Here is a 17,686-nt window from a genome sequence, read left to right on the forward strand (position 1 = left end):
GGAGAAAGGCAAAAAAAAAAAAAGCTTTGTCTACTCATTTTGGCCACTCGGAATAAACAATGATTTGGCAAGTATATTTTTGTAGAGAAGCTATTGAAAATTCTCTCACACAAATGGAGTTTGCACGTTCGGCCTCTAGGTGATTTATAGGTGATATACCCACCTCTGCAAATCACATCACGTATCTTCTGAAATCGTTTTTTATAGTGTGCTGTTGATTTATTTAGAGGTGATTAATCCCCTAGAATAACCTGGGCCAAGTTCATCACGATGCCAATCGTTATATCATGGCCCGGTAAGTAGTCAGAATCGGCCCACTCCTCCCCCGGGCCGCAACGATTGTCGATTGTGTACTCCGGCGATGGCACAGTCGTACGTCGATCGGCGATGCATCTGCAAGTTCCGTCTTTGCAACTGGTATCGTACTCGTACAGTATATTGGATTATTTGGATTCCGAGTAATTTATATATATACATCCGAATCGGACATGGTAATTATTTGGATTCCGAGTAATTATTTGGAAATATATTGAGGAGTACTATATGTTTTAATTCTCCCTATGGACAATAAATAAATAAACGGGAAATCTAATTTACAAGTGCACGCTCGCATGGCTCGGCGCGCACACCCTCTTTGTCGTCCGATGCGCTACTACTGCCCGTGCCTGCTTCTTCATCAACACTCCGGCGGCGACGACTCTTCCTCTATTCTTCACTAACTCCAGTGGGCTTAGAAGGGAAGGGGCTCGGAGGAGACAGGCCGGCCATGCGGTGGGGACGGTGAGAGGGCGGTGTTAAGGCTCTGGTGGCGGTCGAGCCAAGTTGGGCGGCGGTGGCAAGAGTGAGGAGGGGGAGAAGGAGGCCGTCACGGGCGCGCTAGTGTTTCGCCGGAGCTCCGTGGCCCTGGCTGCAGAGCTTCGGCGAAACCCTAGCGTGTGCGACGGGGTAGTGGACGGCAGCATGGGCAAGGAGGAAGACGAACGCCGGATCTGGAGACGAACGCGCGAGGAGGAAAGTCACGTGTGGAGGTGGAGGGCGGGGGAGGGGCCATCGCGAGGAAAAATAGAGAGAAGTGATAGCATGCAGGCAAAGTCTACGTGCGCGTGCGCCTACTAGTACTGTCCATAAATAACATGTATAACATGTACAATATATGTTTTTGAGACAATTCCCAGTGTGCCATTAAAAAAGATCGCAATGCTCTGTGTGCCTCTGAAAAAGTTCAGTGGTCTTTAGCGCCACTACTCCAACTTTTTCGTGTCTTCCATGTCATTTCCGTCAGTTTGGGCTCTAACGCTGTCAAACTGTAGGTATGAAAAGATGAAAATACCCTTAAGTCTAAATATGTTATTAATTTTTTTAGCATCTTAACAACGAGATCTACAACTTTCTAGTTTTGAGTTTTTTAATTTGAAGTCGTCAAGATGCTCAAAAAAAATTAATAACATATTTAGACTTAAAGATATTTTTATCTTTTCACAACTGCAGTTTGACGGCGTTAGAGCCTAAACTGACGGAAGTGGCATAGAGGGCACGAAAAAGTTGAAGTAGTGGTGTAGAAGACCGCTAAACTTTTCCAGAGACACACAGAACATTGCGATCTTTTTTAATGGCACACAGGGAATTCCCCCTATGTTTTTCGAGCGAAAAGAAAGATAGTAGTATGGCTGATAAGAAGCACGAGACAACAACTTATACAAACTAAAAAAAAGGAAGCTCAAGCTTATTACGACAGAATTGAAGCACGAGACAACATTTGGGGCATCCTGCTAGCCAGTGATATTCTATCTAGAGTAAATTGCATGAGCGGTTCTTAAAGTATTGGACTGATTTTGTCTGGGTCTTCAGACTAAGAAATCGCACTCTTGACTCTCCAATCTACTTAATTTGGTCCATATAGGTTCTAAACAGTCCAGACGGTGTCAAGCAGTTGACGTAGCTTTCCACGTACGTAGGGGATGCACGTGAGGCACACGTAACCCTCGACAGTTACTGGACAGCCACGTAGCTGCACACGCATGGATGGGTGTCAATGCCGCCGCTGGCGGTTTGCTTGCTTGCGCGCGCACCGTACATGCTAGCTGATAATCGTTGTGCCGTCGTTGGCATATATGCACGCAGAGGGGTACTGCTGGGCTCGCACGGCGGAGCGGCAGGCGTCGCGGATGCGGGAGCGGTACCTGCAGGCGGTGCTCCGGTAGGACGTGGAGTACTTCGACCTCAAGGTGGGGTCCACGTCGGAGGTGATCACCAGCGTCTCCAACGACAGCCTCGTGGTGCAGGACGTGCTGAGTGAGAAGGTGCCCAAGTTCGTGATGAACTGCTCCATGTTCCTGTGCAGCTACGCCGTCGGGTTTGCGCTGCTGTGGCACCTCACGCTGGTGGCGCCGTCGTCCGTGCTGCTGCTCATCATCCCCGGGTTCATGTACGGCCGCATCCTCATCGGCCTCGCGCGCCGGATCAGGGAGCAGTACACCCGCCCCGGTGCCATCGCCGAGCAGGCCGTCTCGTCCGTGCGCACCATCAACTCGTTCGTAGCCGAGCGCACCACCATGGCGTAGTTCTCCGCCGCGCTCGAGGAGTCGGCGAGGCTCGGGATCAAGCAGGGACTCGCCAAGGGTGTCGCCATCGGCAGCAACGGCATCACCTTCACCATCTGGGCGTTCAACGTCTGGTACGGCAGCCGCCTCGTCATGTACCACGGAGACTAGGGCGGCACCGTCTTCGCCGTCTCCGCTGCCATTGTCGTCGGTGGCCTGTATGTGACCATGATTTTATCATCAGTCTGCTCTGCTGCATGTTACTCCTAGTCCTAGATGATGATGTGATGTCGGCGCCATTAACGAAACCATGCAGAGCTCTGGGGTCTGGGCTGTCGAACGTCAAGTACTTCTCCGAGGCGAGCTCGGCGGCGGAGAGGGTCCAGGAGGTGATCCAGCGGGTGCCCAAGATCGACTCGGAGAGCAGCGCCAGTGACGAGCTGGCCAACGTCGCCGGGGAGGTGGAATTCAAGAATGTGGAGTTCTGCTACCCATCACGCCCGGAGACCCCAATCTTCGTGAGCTTCAACCTGCGCGTGCCGGCGGGCGCACGGTGGCGCTAGTGGGCGGCAGCGGGTCCGGGAAGTCAACGGTGATCGCGCTGCTGGAGCGATTCTACGACCCGGCGGCCGGGGAGGTGACCCTGGATGGCGTGGACATCCGGCGGCTACGGCTCAAGTGGCTGCGCGCGCAGATGGGGCTCGTCAACCAGGAGCCGGCGCTGTTCGCGACGTCGATCCGGGAGAACATCCTGTTCGGCAAGGAGGAGGCCACGGAGGAGGAGGTCGTCGTGGCGGCAAAGGCGGCCAACGCCCACAACTTCATCTCCCAGTTGTCGTAGTGCTACGACATGCAGGCAAGCTATTTACCACACCACTTTTGCAACTGTCGTATGCATGCAGTCCTTTGGTTCGCTACGCTTAGCTGCCGAGGGTCACGTGTGCCTCACGTGCCTTCTCAAGTAGGTGAACAGCCACGTCGACTGTTTGACACTGGTTGAGTTGTTTAGGACCTACATGGATCGAATTAAGTAGATTGAGGAGCTAATAGTGTGATTTCATAGTTTGAGGACCCAGACAAAATCAGCCCAATACTTTAAGTACCGGCCATGCAATTTACTCTTCCATCAACACCATGTCATGAGCAACAACATCCCATTGCAGCTGAGCCCTACAGAGCGGGCACGTGTTGTTGCACGCCGTCAGCCACTTTGCAATGCAACTCTGAAAAAAAATTCACAAAAAAGGAAAGCCAGCATCCAACGAACAATTTCTCTTGAATTCTATAAACATCTAAATCTCCCACACAAAACATCCAAAACTCCTTGCTCATTCTCCATGACATATGGGTTTTCTCCCTAGGTAATTTTTTTTTGCTTTTAGGAACCAATTATTAGCAATGGTTGGACGATAAAGGAAAATAAAAACTCTCTCTCTCCTCATTTTGGCCACTCTGGAATAAACAATGCTTTGGCAAGTATTTTTTAGAAGCTACTATTGAAAATTCTCTCACACAAATGGAGTTTGCACATTTGGCCTCTAGATGATTTATAAGGTGTGGTAGGCTAATATAATATACCCACCTCTGTAAATCACGTGACGGTAGAGGCTTTGTAGGGGCGGTTTACCTAGCCGCCTTTACCCAAGTGACTCTACAAATCATATATTTGTAGGAGCGATTCTCATACCGACCCTGCAAATCGATTTGTAGAGGTGATTGGTGTCATCAGTCGCCCCTACAAATCGATTTGTAGGGGCGACTGTATATTGAGCCACCCCTACAAATTAATTTTCAGAAATCACAAAAAAAGGGGCAAAAAATAGCAAATTTTTTTATCCGAGGAGGTCCCCACCATCAGCCACACACTCATTCTATGGTTGCAGCATTTTTTCACGATTCTTGCACACTTTGAGTCGATCGGGATTTTAACATGCAACCTCTCGTTCGCGCGGAAAACTCCTCTACCACTGCACATCACGATCACTTATGTCTACAATTTATTTTGGTTCCCCACATATTATACAAAACTGAGCATAAATTGATTGTTTGAGACCCTAAACTAATTCAAATGAAAAAGTTATCAACTACAAAGTTTTATAACTTTTCGAGATCTACAACTGTCATTTTGGTAGTTTCTCCATCCGAGGTCACTTATAAAATTTGAATTTCAAATTTGAGAAATTCAAACGTAGTTTTCTATGACAAGATGATTTCAAATGAGAAAGTTATCAACTACAAAGTTTCGTAGCTTTTCAAGATCTACAACTTTCATTTTTATTGTTTGTCCTTCCGAGGTTGTTTAAAAAATTAAAATTTCAAATTTTTAGAAATTCAAACGTAGTTTTCCTTGACAAGATGATTTCAAATCAAAAAGTTGTCAACTACAAAGTTTCATAACTTTTCGAGATCTACAACTTTTATTTTGGTTGTTTCTCCATCCAAGATCATTTACAAAATTTGAATTTTAGTACTTAATTTTTAATACTCAGTGTCTATTTGTAGATGTTGTTCAATATTGAGCCGCCCCTACAAATTGGGCCATTTGTACGGACGACTGATAACACCGGCCGCCCCTACAAATCTATTTGTAAGGGCGGCTCATTTGACAACTATTTGTAGGGGTGGCTCAATATAGAGCCGCCCCTGCAAAGAAAGGAAGGCGTTGCCACAAATCATTTTTTAGTAGTGGCATCTTGTGAAATCGTTTTTTTCTAAACTCTTGTGAAATCGTTTTTTATAGTGTGCTGTTGATTTATTTAGAGGTGATTAATCCCCTATAGAATAACCTGGGGCCAAGTTCATCATGATGCCATGCAATTGCTTTATCATGGCCCAATAAGTACTCAGAATCGGCCCACTCGTCCCCCGCGGGCCGCAACGATGGTCGATTGTGCTCCGGCGATTGCACAGCCGTACGTCGGCGATGCATCTGCAACTGCAAGCTCCGTCCTTGCAACTGGTATCGTATGGTACTGGATTATTTGGATTCCGAATAATTTATATATATACATCCGAATCGGACATGGTAATTAATGTATTCTAGCTCTCCTGAGATTTATAAACAGTTAACGATAATTAACTTGTTAATTACCTAGTACAGTACGTAGCTACGATCATATCAACGCTGCACAGCCCAAACTCCAAGCAAGAGGGATCGGAGATCGAGAAGCCAAGCCACCGCCGTTCGTCAGTCAATCGTCGGCGGCGACACGCCAGTCGCCAGGCCGCCATGAACTGGGCGACGATGATTTCCGTGTTTTACTACACCTTGACCACCGTGCTCATCTACCTCGCTGGCGGCCTGCTCTACTTGGCCGTCTCCGAGCTGGCGGCCTGCTTCTGGCGCTGGCGCGCCAAGCGGATCCTGGACAGCGTGCCCGACGTCCCGTACCTCCCGCTGCCTGATCAAGAAGCTTCCACCGGCGGCGAAGGCGGGCCGTCGTCGTCGTCGTGCGTGATATGCATCGCGGAGTACACCCGAGGCGAGGGGCGCTTCGTCATGCCGGGCTGCGGCCACGCGTTCCACAGGGGGTGCATCGCCGAGTGGCTCCGCCAGGGCAAGACCACTTGCCCTATCTGCAGGGCTACCGCCATTGTCGTCGTGCCGCCGGCGGGAGAGGAGAAGGTGGTTGCTGCTGTTGCTGTTAGCACGGCTGAGGACATGGTGTAGCTAGCGTTTCTGGTTTCGTTTATTTCTTCCGGAGCATGCATGGCGCTGCTGATTAGTGCGTGCAACGATCTGAATTCGTTTTTTTTTTGAAATCATAATATATACACTGATGGATTGTGTTTCAATTCATACTATTGAAAATAAAAATTAATAAATATCACATGTAGTATGTTTTTAGAGCAAAGAATGTTGTTGACGCCAAGTTGGATCACCACACAGAAAAGGAGTTAGATCGCTCAATGTAGGGCCTAGTCGACTTGACGCCTAGGGTTTGTCCACACCCCGATAGACCTTGTGCCTCTAGTGATGAGCACGATACGAAAGACACGTCGCCAGAGGAGCTTCACCCGTAGAGCGATACGCAAGACACTCCGACGAAGGCTCTTGAAATCCAAAACCCCACACGCTCGTGAGGGACCCCGTCGAGGCATACGGCAGCTATGGGCTGCCCTAGCTGGCCTGACCGCTCTAGGGCGACGGCGTCGTCGATCCTCATGCAGCAATGATGAAGAACAAGGAGAAGAAGTAGATGGGAAAAGAGAGGGTAAAAGGAGGTAGCAGATGTGTTTTTTCGATTTGAAGTAGGATCGTCCTCAATCGGTCTTGATCCTCTCACATATATATATATATATATATATATATATATATATATATATATATATATATATATATATATATATATATATATATATATAAATAAAAGGGGTGGTCTTATCTCATTAAGCAACTCCAAAACCCGATTTGGAAACAAATCGGTTCATATTCCAGCAGAAAAGTTGGCCTAACCGACTTTGACGAGGCTGGGATTCACGGGGCCGGGCGCTGTGGCCAGACGACAACTGGCAAGCCAGCCTGGTCGGCTTCAGGAACCTCGGTCTGGCCGACGTGGGCAGGGCAGCGTTGTCTTGTTCCTCCTTTTGCTTTGCGCCTCGAATTACATTGTACCAAATATTTTCTCGCAAGTTCTCCATGTCAATTTCCATACCGGACATTTTTGCGTGTCAACGAATATATATCTGCCTGATAAGGTCTCATAAGAAGTACGAGACAACAAAACTTGATAAACTAGGAAGCTCAAGCTTATTACGACGGAATTGAAGCTCCAGACAACAACATTTGGGACATCCTAGTCATTCTATCTACACCATGTCATGAGCAACATCGTCCCATTGCAGCTGAGCCCTACACAACGGGCAGGTGTTGTTACACGCCATGAGCCACTTGGCAATGCAGCTCCTGTGGAACTCGTGGCGGCAGCCGGGCATGACGCTGCACCGGTCGCCGTCCTCGAACTGGCCCAAGCAGATCGCGCACTCCTCCTCCGCCGCCGGATGATCATCGCCGCCACCGCCGCCGCCGACGTTCTGGCGTTTGTGCGTGACGTGGTCCAGCAAGGCCACAGCCATGGCCGCCATCTGCACCGCGGCCGCCGTCGGCGCCGGTTGCGCGTGGGATGCTGCCGCTGCCTCTTGATGCCGCCGGTCGTCGTTGACCTCCTCCCAGTCCCGGCGTCTCCGACCGTAGTAGCAGCAGCAGACGGCGACTATGGCGATGATCAGAAAAGCGTCACCGAGCCAGAGGAGCAAAGCCGTCAGGTGAAAATCCGTCATCGTGCTGGTTAGTTATTAGATCGTCCCGCAGAGAGCCAACACAAGATGCATATCATGCAGTAGCAATAGCATGGACGTATTCGATCGTGGTACAATACAACAGGACAATTGCTATGAGAGTCCTAGAATGATAATCCATCAAGAATTAAGTTGCTATAATTCGCAAAAAAATAGAATTAAGTTGCTATATATTAGACGTCGTCGTCGTTAGACACTCGGACTACTGCAAGAACGACGGCGATGGACGGCATCTGCATGCACCGCGCCACCGTCTCGTCGAACGGCGGTGGCTGCACGTCCGTCGTCTCCGGTGGCCGCCGCCCGGCCGTCGGGTTTCCCATTGCTAGCCAAGTAAACACTAGTGCTCTCACGATGAACACGCACCCAAAGACTACGAGTCTGACTGTCTGAGAAGAAAGGTATACTCCGTCACGAAGCTGTTCTCTTGTTCCGTTATATTTTGGAATAAATATATACAAGACGATTTGAGACTCCTGCAAAGTGTCCATGCATGTCCACAAACAACCCTAGATACCTCAACGCCGTCGCCGCCCCCACCGCCGCTGACCGATCGGCTTCCTTCTCCGATCCAGTACTAGCGCTATGGTGAACCAGTGCTAGCAATCTATCGGCTTTTGTTAGTAACCGCCCTTTCCAACCCGGCGGTTTGGCGGCCGCCTTGTTCACCAGATTGATGATTAATTTGATTTGGGTATATAGAAGGCTACATTCTTTTAGATTCACATGAAGATACATCAGAGCCGAAGTTATATGTAGAGCAAAATACTTTTTGATGCCTAGCAACGGGTATGAGGTACTCCCTCCGTTCCAACTTATAAGATGTTTTAGCTTTTTTTAAATATATTTGCCTTTATTATGTATCTTGACATAATGCATATGTAAGTGCATAGCAAAAGCCTACGTATCAAGAAAAGTCGGAACATCTTATAATTAGAATGAAGGGATCAGAGTTGTATTATTTTTACCGTTGAAGTCGTCGAAGAGCTACAATGCTACCCTCAGAGAGCCTTTGAATTTGATGATATATTTAGCGGTAGTGCTAGCGCCCGGACGTCCGGACGGACGCCCGCATCCTGACGCCCGTGCGTTGCACTCCGTTTCGTGCTCTACGGCGGGGCCCGCGCCGCCCGAGCGACAAGAGGGGAAGGGCGCATGGCACCTCCGATTTAGAAGGACCCGGCTGCGGCGTCATATGGACATATGGATGCCCTGCCGGTGTCGGGAGAGACGATGCAGCAAAAGAAGGGGAGGAGAGATGCAAGACCCGATCTACTTTTGAAACATCCAAATACAACAGTTGCAACGTACGTCTTAAGGCAGTTGAAACACTTAAAATATGCTTCTGAAACACTTGAAAAAAAAATCTGAAAACACTTGAAAACCATTGCAACCATACGCAACTTCCAAATAAAACACATGCAACATATGTGTGAAACATATGCAACATCCAGATAAACACGCTTGCAACATGCCTCTGGAAAACAAAGATGAAACATACCTCTAAAACATCTGAAGCACTCGAAACATACGCTTGCAAGATGCCAATGAAACAATTGCAACATGTGCAATATCTCCCTATCTACTTTTGCAATATCCATATGAAACAAATGCAACATGCATCTGGAACGCCTGAAACACTTGAACAATACATATGCAACATAGGGGAGGGGAAGGCTAGGCCAATCGATTCCGGCAGCCGGGGTGGGGGAGCTCGGTCGCCAGGGTGGGGGAGAGCCATCCACTCCACTGCAACACTGCCGCACCACCTCCATGGATTCTCGCTTGTGCTCCATGGATCTCGCTGGGGTGGGGGAGAGGGCCACCGCATCAGCGGGCGTTGGGAACTCCTGGTGGGTGAGGACGCCGGGTTGGGGGGAGAGGCCCCGCTAGGGTGGGGGAGGAGGACGCCGGGGTGGGTGAAGGCTCCGCCGCCGGCTAGGAAGGCAGCCATGGCCGCGTGTCAGGGTGGGGCAGGGCGCGAGCACGAAAAGGATAAGAATGGGGAGGAGGATGCAAGGGCGAGTAGCACGTGTGGGTGTGAGCGGTGGGAGGCCATCCGAATGTGATTTTTTTGTTTAGGGCCTACTCCTGGGGAGACGTGTCCGGACACAGAGTCACGGACGGACGTTGAGCATTATCGTATATTTATAGGGGTATATACGTACCAAATATGGCCGATGCAAGGGGGGCATCCTAGTCGCTTTATCTGCACCATGTCATGAGCAATAGCCCATTACAGTTGAGCCCTACACAATGGGCACGTGTTGTTACACGCCAAGAGCCACTTGGCAATGCAGCTTCGGTGGAACTCGTGGCGGTAGCCGGGCATGATGCGGCACCAGTCGGCGTCCTCAAACTGCCCCCATGTAGATCGCGCACTCCTCCGCCAGATGGCCACTCCCCCCGTCGCCGCCACCACCGTCCGTAGAAGAAGAAGAAGACGAGGTGACGATGTTCTGGCGAGGGTACGTGACGTAGTCCAGCAGGACCACTGCCATGGCCGCCATCTGCACCGCGGTCACTTGCACCGCCGACGCCGGCTGCGCGTGGGGTGCCGCCGCCACTGCAGCCTCCTGACGCCGGTTGTTGTTGTCATGCCGCCACTACTGGAAACATGGCCTTTGCCGAGTGCAAACTGCTTTGCCGAGTGTTAAAATCGGGCACTCGACAAAGACCTTCTTTACCGAGTGCCGCACTCGGTAAAGAGTTATTTGCCGAGTGCCGGGCACTCGGCAAAAAAGGGCACTCGGCAAAGGACTTCTTTGCCGAGTGCCAGGCTCTCGGCAAAAGCGCGGCACTCGGCATAGGCTGCCCCGCGTAACGGTGTTCGGCCATGTCCTTCTTTGCCGAGTGCCTGCAGTTAGGCACTCGACAAAGATTTTTTTTTTGGAAAATACTTTGCCGAGTGCCCCTGACACGGCGCTCGGCAAAGATTCAATATTTTTTTTGAAATGTCTTTGCCGAGTGCCCACTGATTAGGCACTCGGCAAAGAGAGGAATTAAATTTTTTTTTGAAATGCCTTTGCCGAGTGCCCCTGTGAAGGCACTCGCCAAAGAGGCAATTTCTAAAAAAATCAAAAATTCTCTTTGTCGAGCGCCTTATTCTTAGCACTCGGCAAAGACCTCCTTTGCCGAGTGCTATGCCCTGGCGCTTGGCATAGTTTTTTTTTATTTTTGGCCTCCAAATTTTTTGTGCAGCCCTTTTAAAGTACCAGGAACTCCTCGTTAAAATTTGGGGATTTTTTGTGGCTTTTTGATATATTTAGTTACTTTATTTCGTTTCCTTGAATTTTTTCAAAAAATATAAATTTGAATTGCACGTGGTACGAATAATGGAATTTAATGATTCAAAAAATGATAGTCATGTTACTGAGTGTAGTGTGAGGCCGTATCCAGGAATGGACCCGAAATTTCAAACATCTTGTTCACGAAACATGACCGCGAACTTGCGTGCGAAGTGTTTTTAAATTCTATAAAAAGCAAACGAAGTCCGAAAATCATGAAATTTATTGAGATGTCGTGATATCGTATGTGGAGGTTATAATAAAAATTTTAGAAGATTTCGTGCATATTGTCACGTACGATGCTTACAAACCAGGACATCTCTACATGTGTCACAGGCTGTTCTTGATATCATATGTGGAGATGTCCTGGTTTGTAAGCATCGTACATGATAACGTGCACCAAACCTTCTCAAATTTTTATCACATCCTCCACATACGATATCATGACATCTCTACAAGTTTCATGATTTTCGGACTTCGTTTGTATTTTATAGAATTTAAAAACAATCCGTCCGCAAGTTCGTGGTCATGTTTCGTGAACAAGATGTTAGAAATTTTGGGTCCGTTCCTGGATACGGCCTCACACTACACTCAATACCATGAATATCATTTTTAAATCATTAAATTCCATTATTCGATGCACGTGCAGTTCAAATTTGCATTTTCTGAAAAAATCAATTAAATGAAATAAATTAACTAAATATAGCAGCCCTCTGAATCCGGCGGCGACGGCACGCGGCGTCCCGACGAGGAGGCCCAGCATGGCGGCATAGCCTCGCGACGGCACGCAGAGGCGCAGATATGCCCGATCTCGGCATCGCTGCATCCCGGCGGGGCAGCCCAAGCTCAGGTGGCCCAGCGTGACGGCGCGCAAAGGTGCGACAGGCCCGGTCGCGGCGTCTCGATGAGTTGGCGTCCCGACGGGCGTCCCAGCTCAAGTAAGTCCGCCCCCACTACACGCCTTTCCACCTTGTCCTTTGTTTCTCTCGGATTTGATCGAGCTCGGCGGTGGCTTCGTTTTTCCATGTGGTAGGCAAGACGACGATACTGAAGATACTAGGCGGGAAGCACATGGTGGATCCGAGCATGGTGCGGATCCTAGGAAGGTACACCTTCCACGACACGGTGCTCACCTCCTCCAGTGACCTCTCTGCTATCTCAGCGGTGAGGTGAGATAGCGATTTGAGAGATTTAATCATTTAACTCCCTTTGTTCGCTCTCCTGTTGCAATTTTGGTTTTGGAAATATAATGAGCTGCAGATGTTCGTGTGAATCTAATTCGTGTCAATTGTGTGGTGCAGGTGAATATGCAGATGGATATTTCAGCAGAGAAGATGGATATATTCAGATGGATATGTGTTTTCAGGTTCACGTTGTCCCTGCACATGTGTTTAGAAAGTCATCAGCATTACTAAATCCCATTGCAAGCTTGGTCTTACTGTTATGTTCCCATCGTATAATCCTACATGATTTCAATGTTTGCCTTCGTGTAATATAAATTCACTATATTAGTATTATCATAGGTAACCTTGTGAGAGAGGACGGATGTATTACTGACTGGAACTTTCTATGTCCAAGTTTCTCATATATCCCTGCAGAGAATTTACATAAATTTCAGTTGACGAATGGTGTCCAGGAAATGAACCAATATCTCATTGGTTGTTATCTGTTGTATATAGTTGACATGTTGGCTTTTGTCTTTTGAATTTTTTATGATACAAACATACTACATCTCTCGTGTAGTAACTTTAGGCACCTTGACTATTTCATCATATTTTTACTGTCTTGCATAATATCTACCTTTGAGATTTCACCATGACATGTTGGTCCGGCTGAGAAGAATGTTGTCTCACGTGGCTTCTGAATAAAAGTTTTCAAGGCATTTTGGATTTCACACTTTTTTCAGTTAGCCCCTAACAGATACTCCTCTGTCCTCTGTTTTGATCTTCTCGGTCTACTTTGCCAAATTTCAGATCATTTGAAGTCAGTACAAGGTTGAACTTCTGTTTATTCTAAGAGATGTCAAACACTAAGAGCAAGAATGAATTTTTGTTGATTCAGGGAAAGGTGAGGTGACGCTTCACTTTGCTTATATTTCATCTTTTTTTTTGGAAAACACAGTTTTAGACTCTACTTGAAGCCTCCGAGGTATTGTTACCTGAGATACCTCGTACACCCATCTGCTTTTAAAACTGACACTTTGCTCTGTTATATTAGTAAGCCTTTGTTGCTTGGTTTAAATTAATGTTGTAGGTGTACCGATGGATAGGTAGAAAGAGTTGTTTGATAAAGGGTTTCACTGCTCTATTTGCCATCTGATGTGCACAAGTTTTGTCATTTGCATTTCCTGAGCATCTTTGAAAGTGCATCTAGCCCTTTAGTGAGTTTTGGATGATTGAATGACAACACGATTAAAGGACTAACATGTTTGCTAAGTGTTAGACAGGAAATTGATTATCTCACGGATACTTGATGAAATTGTATAAAGCCAAAATGATGTATTGTTGTATAAACAATCTAGTTCAAGCACAAGACAACAATGCAAATGGAATTCATGCAAAGGCTTATTTATTGTGGGATTTCAATGATCTATGTGAAAGCAAGCACGATAAAAGTTAATTAATGAGACATGACGGATTGCATATGGAATGGTCTCATATTTGAAGCTTGCTAAATTGAAATGAAAAAGACAACAATACAAATGAATGGATGATTCAACACAAGATGTGACTTGATGGCTTGAGATGGTGAAGATAGCAAGGAAAGGCTTCGAGGTACTAAGCAAGGGTGAAGGGCAAGCGACGGCTTGGCGGCCGAAGAACCTAGCTAGGGTGAAGAAGAAAATACTTGCATTTAGTTGAGGTACTAATCAAGCTGCGACGGTCATATTGATGTGGAGGATCAAACCTATATTGGACAAAGCGTTGGAAGTGACTTGATGCATTTGGAGTTATTCATATTTGATGAATGGAATCAAGTCACGTGCTCAAGATGGCTATGCTCAAGTGAAAAGATCGATATCAACATGATTGGCACCCTCACTTGATGAAGATTGGAAAACACGGCTTCGGTTCAAAGAGATCAACTCAAAAGGTTTAATTTCCTTATACTTTTAAATTTGAGTTAATAGGAATGCCGTACTATTAAGAGGGATGCAAGTTTAGGTGGTCTGAGTAAGATAGAGTGCTCAAGCATAATAACTAAATCAAAAGTGAGACACTCTAGCACTTCACGAGCACATAGAATAATTTTCTGTGACTGTCGGTGTCGGAAGTCCCGACGTAAGCCGGAACTCCCGACAGTCGGAAGTCATGACTCTTGCCGGAAGTGCTGACTCCCAGTCGCAGCCTGTGCCGTGACTGTGGACGTCGGAAGTCCCGACGTATGTCGGAACTCCCGATGGTCGGATGTCCTGACCTAAGCCGGGAGTCCCGGCACCTGTGCTTCTGACTGGCTGACTGTCTGTGCACGTCGGAAGTCCCGACGATCGTCGGAAGTTCCGACCGTCGGAAGTTCCGACCGTCGGAAGTCCCGACTTTTGCCGGGAGTTCCGACAATGACTTGACCCAAGCCGGGAGTCCCGGCATCAGGGGTGCTGGCTGTTTGTTTAACTGTGCACGTCGGAAGTCCCGACGTACGTCGGAAGTTCCGACCGTCGGAAGTCTCGACGTTTGTCGGAAGTTCCGACACTGACTTGCACGCGCGGACTTCTGACCCGTTGTGAACAGTGTTTTCTATTAACGTCGGAAGTCCCGAGATCTGCGTCGGAACTTCCGACGTAGATCTGAACGGTTCGTTTTTCACTTGGGGTATAAATACCCCTCTCCTCACTTCTAACCGTTGCCCACTCATTTCATTGCGACAAACACTCGGCCAAAACAGCCCCCAAGCATTCTAGGCTCCCTCTCTTCACTCCGTTACTTCCAACTTCGATTCCCAAAGGGTTTGAGTGATTGGAGAGTGGATTGAGTGAGAAAAACACTTTGAGCAAGCTTGAGCACTTGATTTCTTCATCAAGCCGGTTTGATTTGCATTTGTTACTCTTGGGGATTTTCCCCTAGCCGGCTAGGCGTCGCCCAAGAGCTTCCATCTTGTGGAAGAGCCTTGGGAAGTTTGTATTACCCTTGTTTTCTAGTGAAGAAACTCAAGTGACCTTTGTGGTATCCTTGAGTGAGGCAAGGAGGTGGAAGAGACTCCGACCAAAGTGGTCACCTCAACAACGAGGACGTAGGAGCTCCTTTGTGGGGCTACCGAACCTCGGGATAAATCCTTGTCTCCCGCGTGCTTGTTGTTGTTGTGATTTGCTTGAAATTACTTGTATTTGGTTGTCTCCCTCTCTCTAGCTATTTCTTAGGGTTTGGGACTCGATCTACGGAGTGGTGGCTTATCAACGTCAAGAGAGTGACCCAACACCTTACCTTACCACTAGGAAGTGGGTTTGTAAGTTATCGGCATCACAAAGTTCATTTTAGCACTTGTAGTTCATTTCCCGTAGGGGTCGGAAGTGCTGACAGTTTGCGTTGGAAGTTCTGACCCAAACTGTTGGGACTTCTGACACGTCAGAAGTTCTGACCCATACGTCGGGACTTCTGACACGTCGGAAGTTCTGACCCAAACTGTCGGGACTTCCGACATTAACTGACTAGTGCATTTTGATTCAACTCTTTGGTTGCAGCTGTTTGGCTCCCTAGGTTTATCTAGTATCTTTTATATACTTTGTGGCTAACTTGTGAGGGGTGGTATTACTCTGATTTGGAGTTTCCATTTTGGAAACTCCTATTACTAATCGTTTCCGCTTTTAAAGGTGTTGATTTTTTAGAAACGCCTATTCACCCCCCCTCTAGGCGGCATCCTAGGTCCTTTCAATTGGTATCAGAGCGAGGACTCACTACAAGCTTCACCGCCGTGAGAAAAGGATGTCGACGTCTATCGAGTTGGAGCCGGTGCTTCTCCAAAATGATGGTTCAAACTTTCTATCTTGGTCAATTCATGTACTCAATGCTTTTAGAGATATTAGTCCTCTTGTTGAGCATATTGTGTTTGCAAGCATACCTCTTCCTATAGTTGATTGGAGCAACTATAAGAATTTATCAAAAGAGGAAGAGATATGCGTGCAACTCAATGCTCAAGCTATTAATATCATTTTGAGTACATTGAGTGCAGAGGTTCAAGATGAGGCAATATTCAATGGACAACCACCTCCGGAGAGTGCTCATCTCATTTGGACCAAACTCGTTGAGTTATATGGAAAATCCAAACGCGATGATGCACTTGAGGTCGAGTCAATGGAAAATATGTCCATTATGTCCTCATGCAGCGAAGAAGCCTCACAAGACCTCAAGAGTGCCGAGCCGGAGCAAGAGGTGCAAGCCGAGGCGACTGTGCTTTCTGCAAGCACATACCGGATGTGTCCGGTATCCCTACCAGACGTGTCCGGTATGGCCGAGGCAACCGGACAGCAGGCAGTCTGTGATGATGAGGCTCAAGCCCGGTGGCGGCCAAGTGATGAGTCAACCTCAATATCTCATGATACTCATCACTTGTGTCTCATGGCCAAGAAAAGCAAGAAGAAGGCTAGCAAGAAAGATCAAGCCAAGGAGATAGCACGAATAGATGATCAAGAAGAGAGTGATATTGAAATTGAAGATAGCTACACTCTTGATCATCTAAGCAACAAAGACAAGCTCATTCTCATGAAGCTAGTTGAGAAGAATGATGAGCTAGAGGAAGAGAATGAGAAACAAGAGCAATCACTTCAAAATCAAGAAAAGTTTCTCATCTCCAAATTGCAAGAGCTAAAGGCCATAAATGAGAGGTATGAAAAATTATCAATTGAGCATGCTTTAGTTACTAACTCCTCTTCTAGTGTTTCACAACTAGAGAAGGAAAACTTTGAGCTCAAGGCAAAATTAGATGAACTCTCAAGCAAATATAATGTGCTACAAGCAAACTATGTTCATCTCAAGTGCTCTCATGAAGAATTAGTAGAATCAAGCATCATGCTTGAGGTGGCTCATGAGGTTGTGATTACAACGGTAAAATCATCTCAACCTCTCACTCACACACTCACTTGTACACAATCTCAATTGAACATTTCTTGTGCTAATGAGTGTGCTTCTCAAGCAAGCCAATCTTCGATTGAGCAAAAATTTATAGAAAATGTAGAGCTTAAGGAAGAAGTGGAAAGGCTAAGAAATGATGTGATTCGATTGAAGGGTAAGGAGAGAGCACAACCTTCTCAAGATAACCGTGTTAACATGGTGAAGAAGCTTGAGAAGGGTTCAAACCTTGCTTCCTCCAAATCCCAACAAAAGAATCACATTTCAAGCAAGGCCAACACAACCAAGAGCAAGAAACATGGAAAAAGACTATGCTATGGTTGTGGAGTGAATGGACATGAGATTACCATGTGTCCACACAAGGGTTGGGCCGACAAGTGTGAAGTGGCCGATCAAACGGCCTCAAACAAGTTGGCCAACCAAAGGAAAAGTGATGGACAAAGCACTTATCTCATGTGCAAGAAGTTGGGACATCCAACCAAGAAATGCCCAATGTACAAGG

At 47.3% G+C, this 17,686-nt stretch overlaps 2 protein-coding genes and 1 pseudogene across 2 annotated transcripts; 2 read left to right on the top strand and 1 right to left on the bottom strand.

The window, feature by feature from the left end:
* The first annotated feature begins 2,111 nt into the window (after positions 1-2,111).
* LOC136487856 (putative multidrug resistance protein) lies at positions 2,112-3,381 on the top strand (annotated as a pseudogene).
* A 2,388-nt stretch (positions 3,382-5,769) lies between these two features.
* On the top strand, positions 5,770-6,210 carry LOC136487857 (RING-H2 finger protein ATL56-like). The gene has a single exon (XM_066484966.1). It carries the CDS (start codon positions 5,770-5,772, stop codon positions 6,208-6,210), a length of 441 nt encoding a protein of 146 aa, XP_066341063.1.
* Positions 6,211-7,349: 1,139 nt separating this feature from the next.
* On the bottom strand, positions 7,350-7,820 carry LOC136486898 (RING-H2 finger protein ATL79-like). Its single transcript, XM_066483965.1, has one exon. The coding sequence runs from the start codon at positions 7,818-7,820 to the stop codon at positions 7,350-7,352; it is 471 nt and encodes a 156-aa protein (XP_066340062.1).
* Between the last annotated feature and the right edge of the window lie 9,866 nt (positions 7,821-17,686).

This window comes from Miscanthus floridulus, chromosome 10, assembly GCF_019320115.1.
Source record: "Miscanthus floridulus cultivar M001 chromosome 10, ASM1932011v1, whole genome shotgun sequence".
Taxonomy (NCBI): Eukaryota; Viridiplantae; Streptophyta; class Magnoliopsida; order Poales; family Poaceae; genus Miscanthus; species Miscanthus floridulus.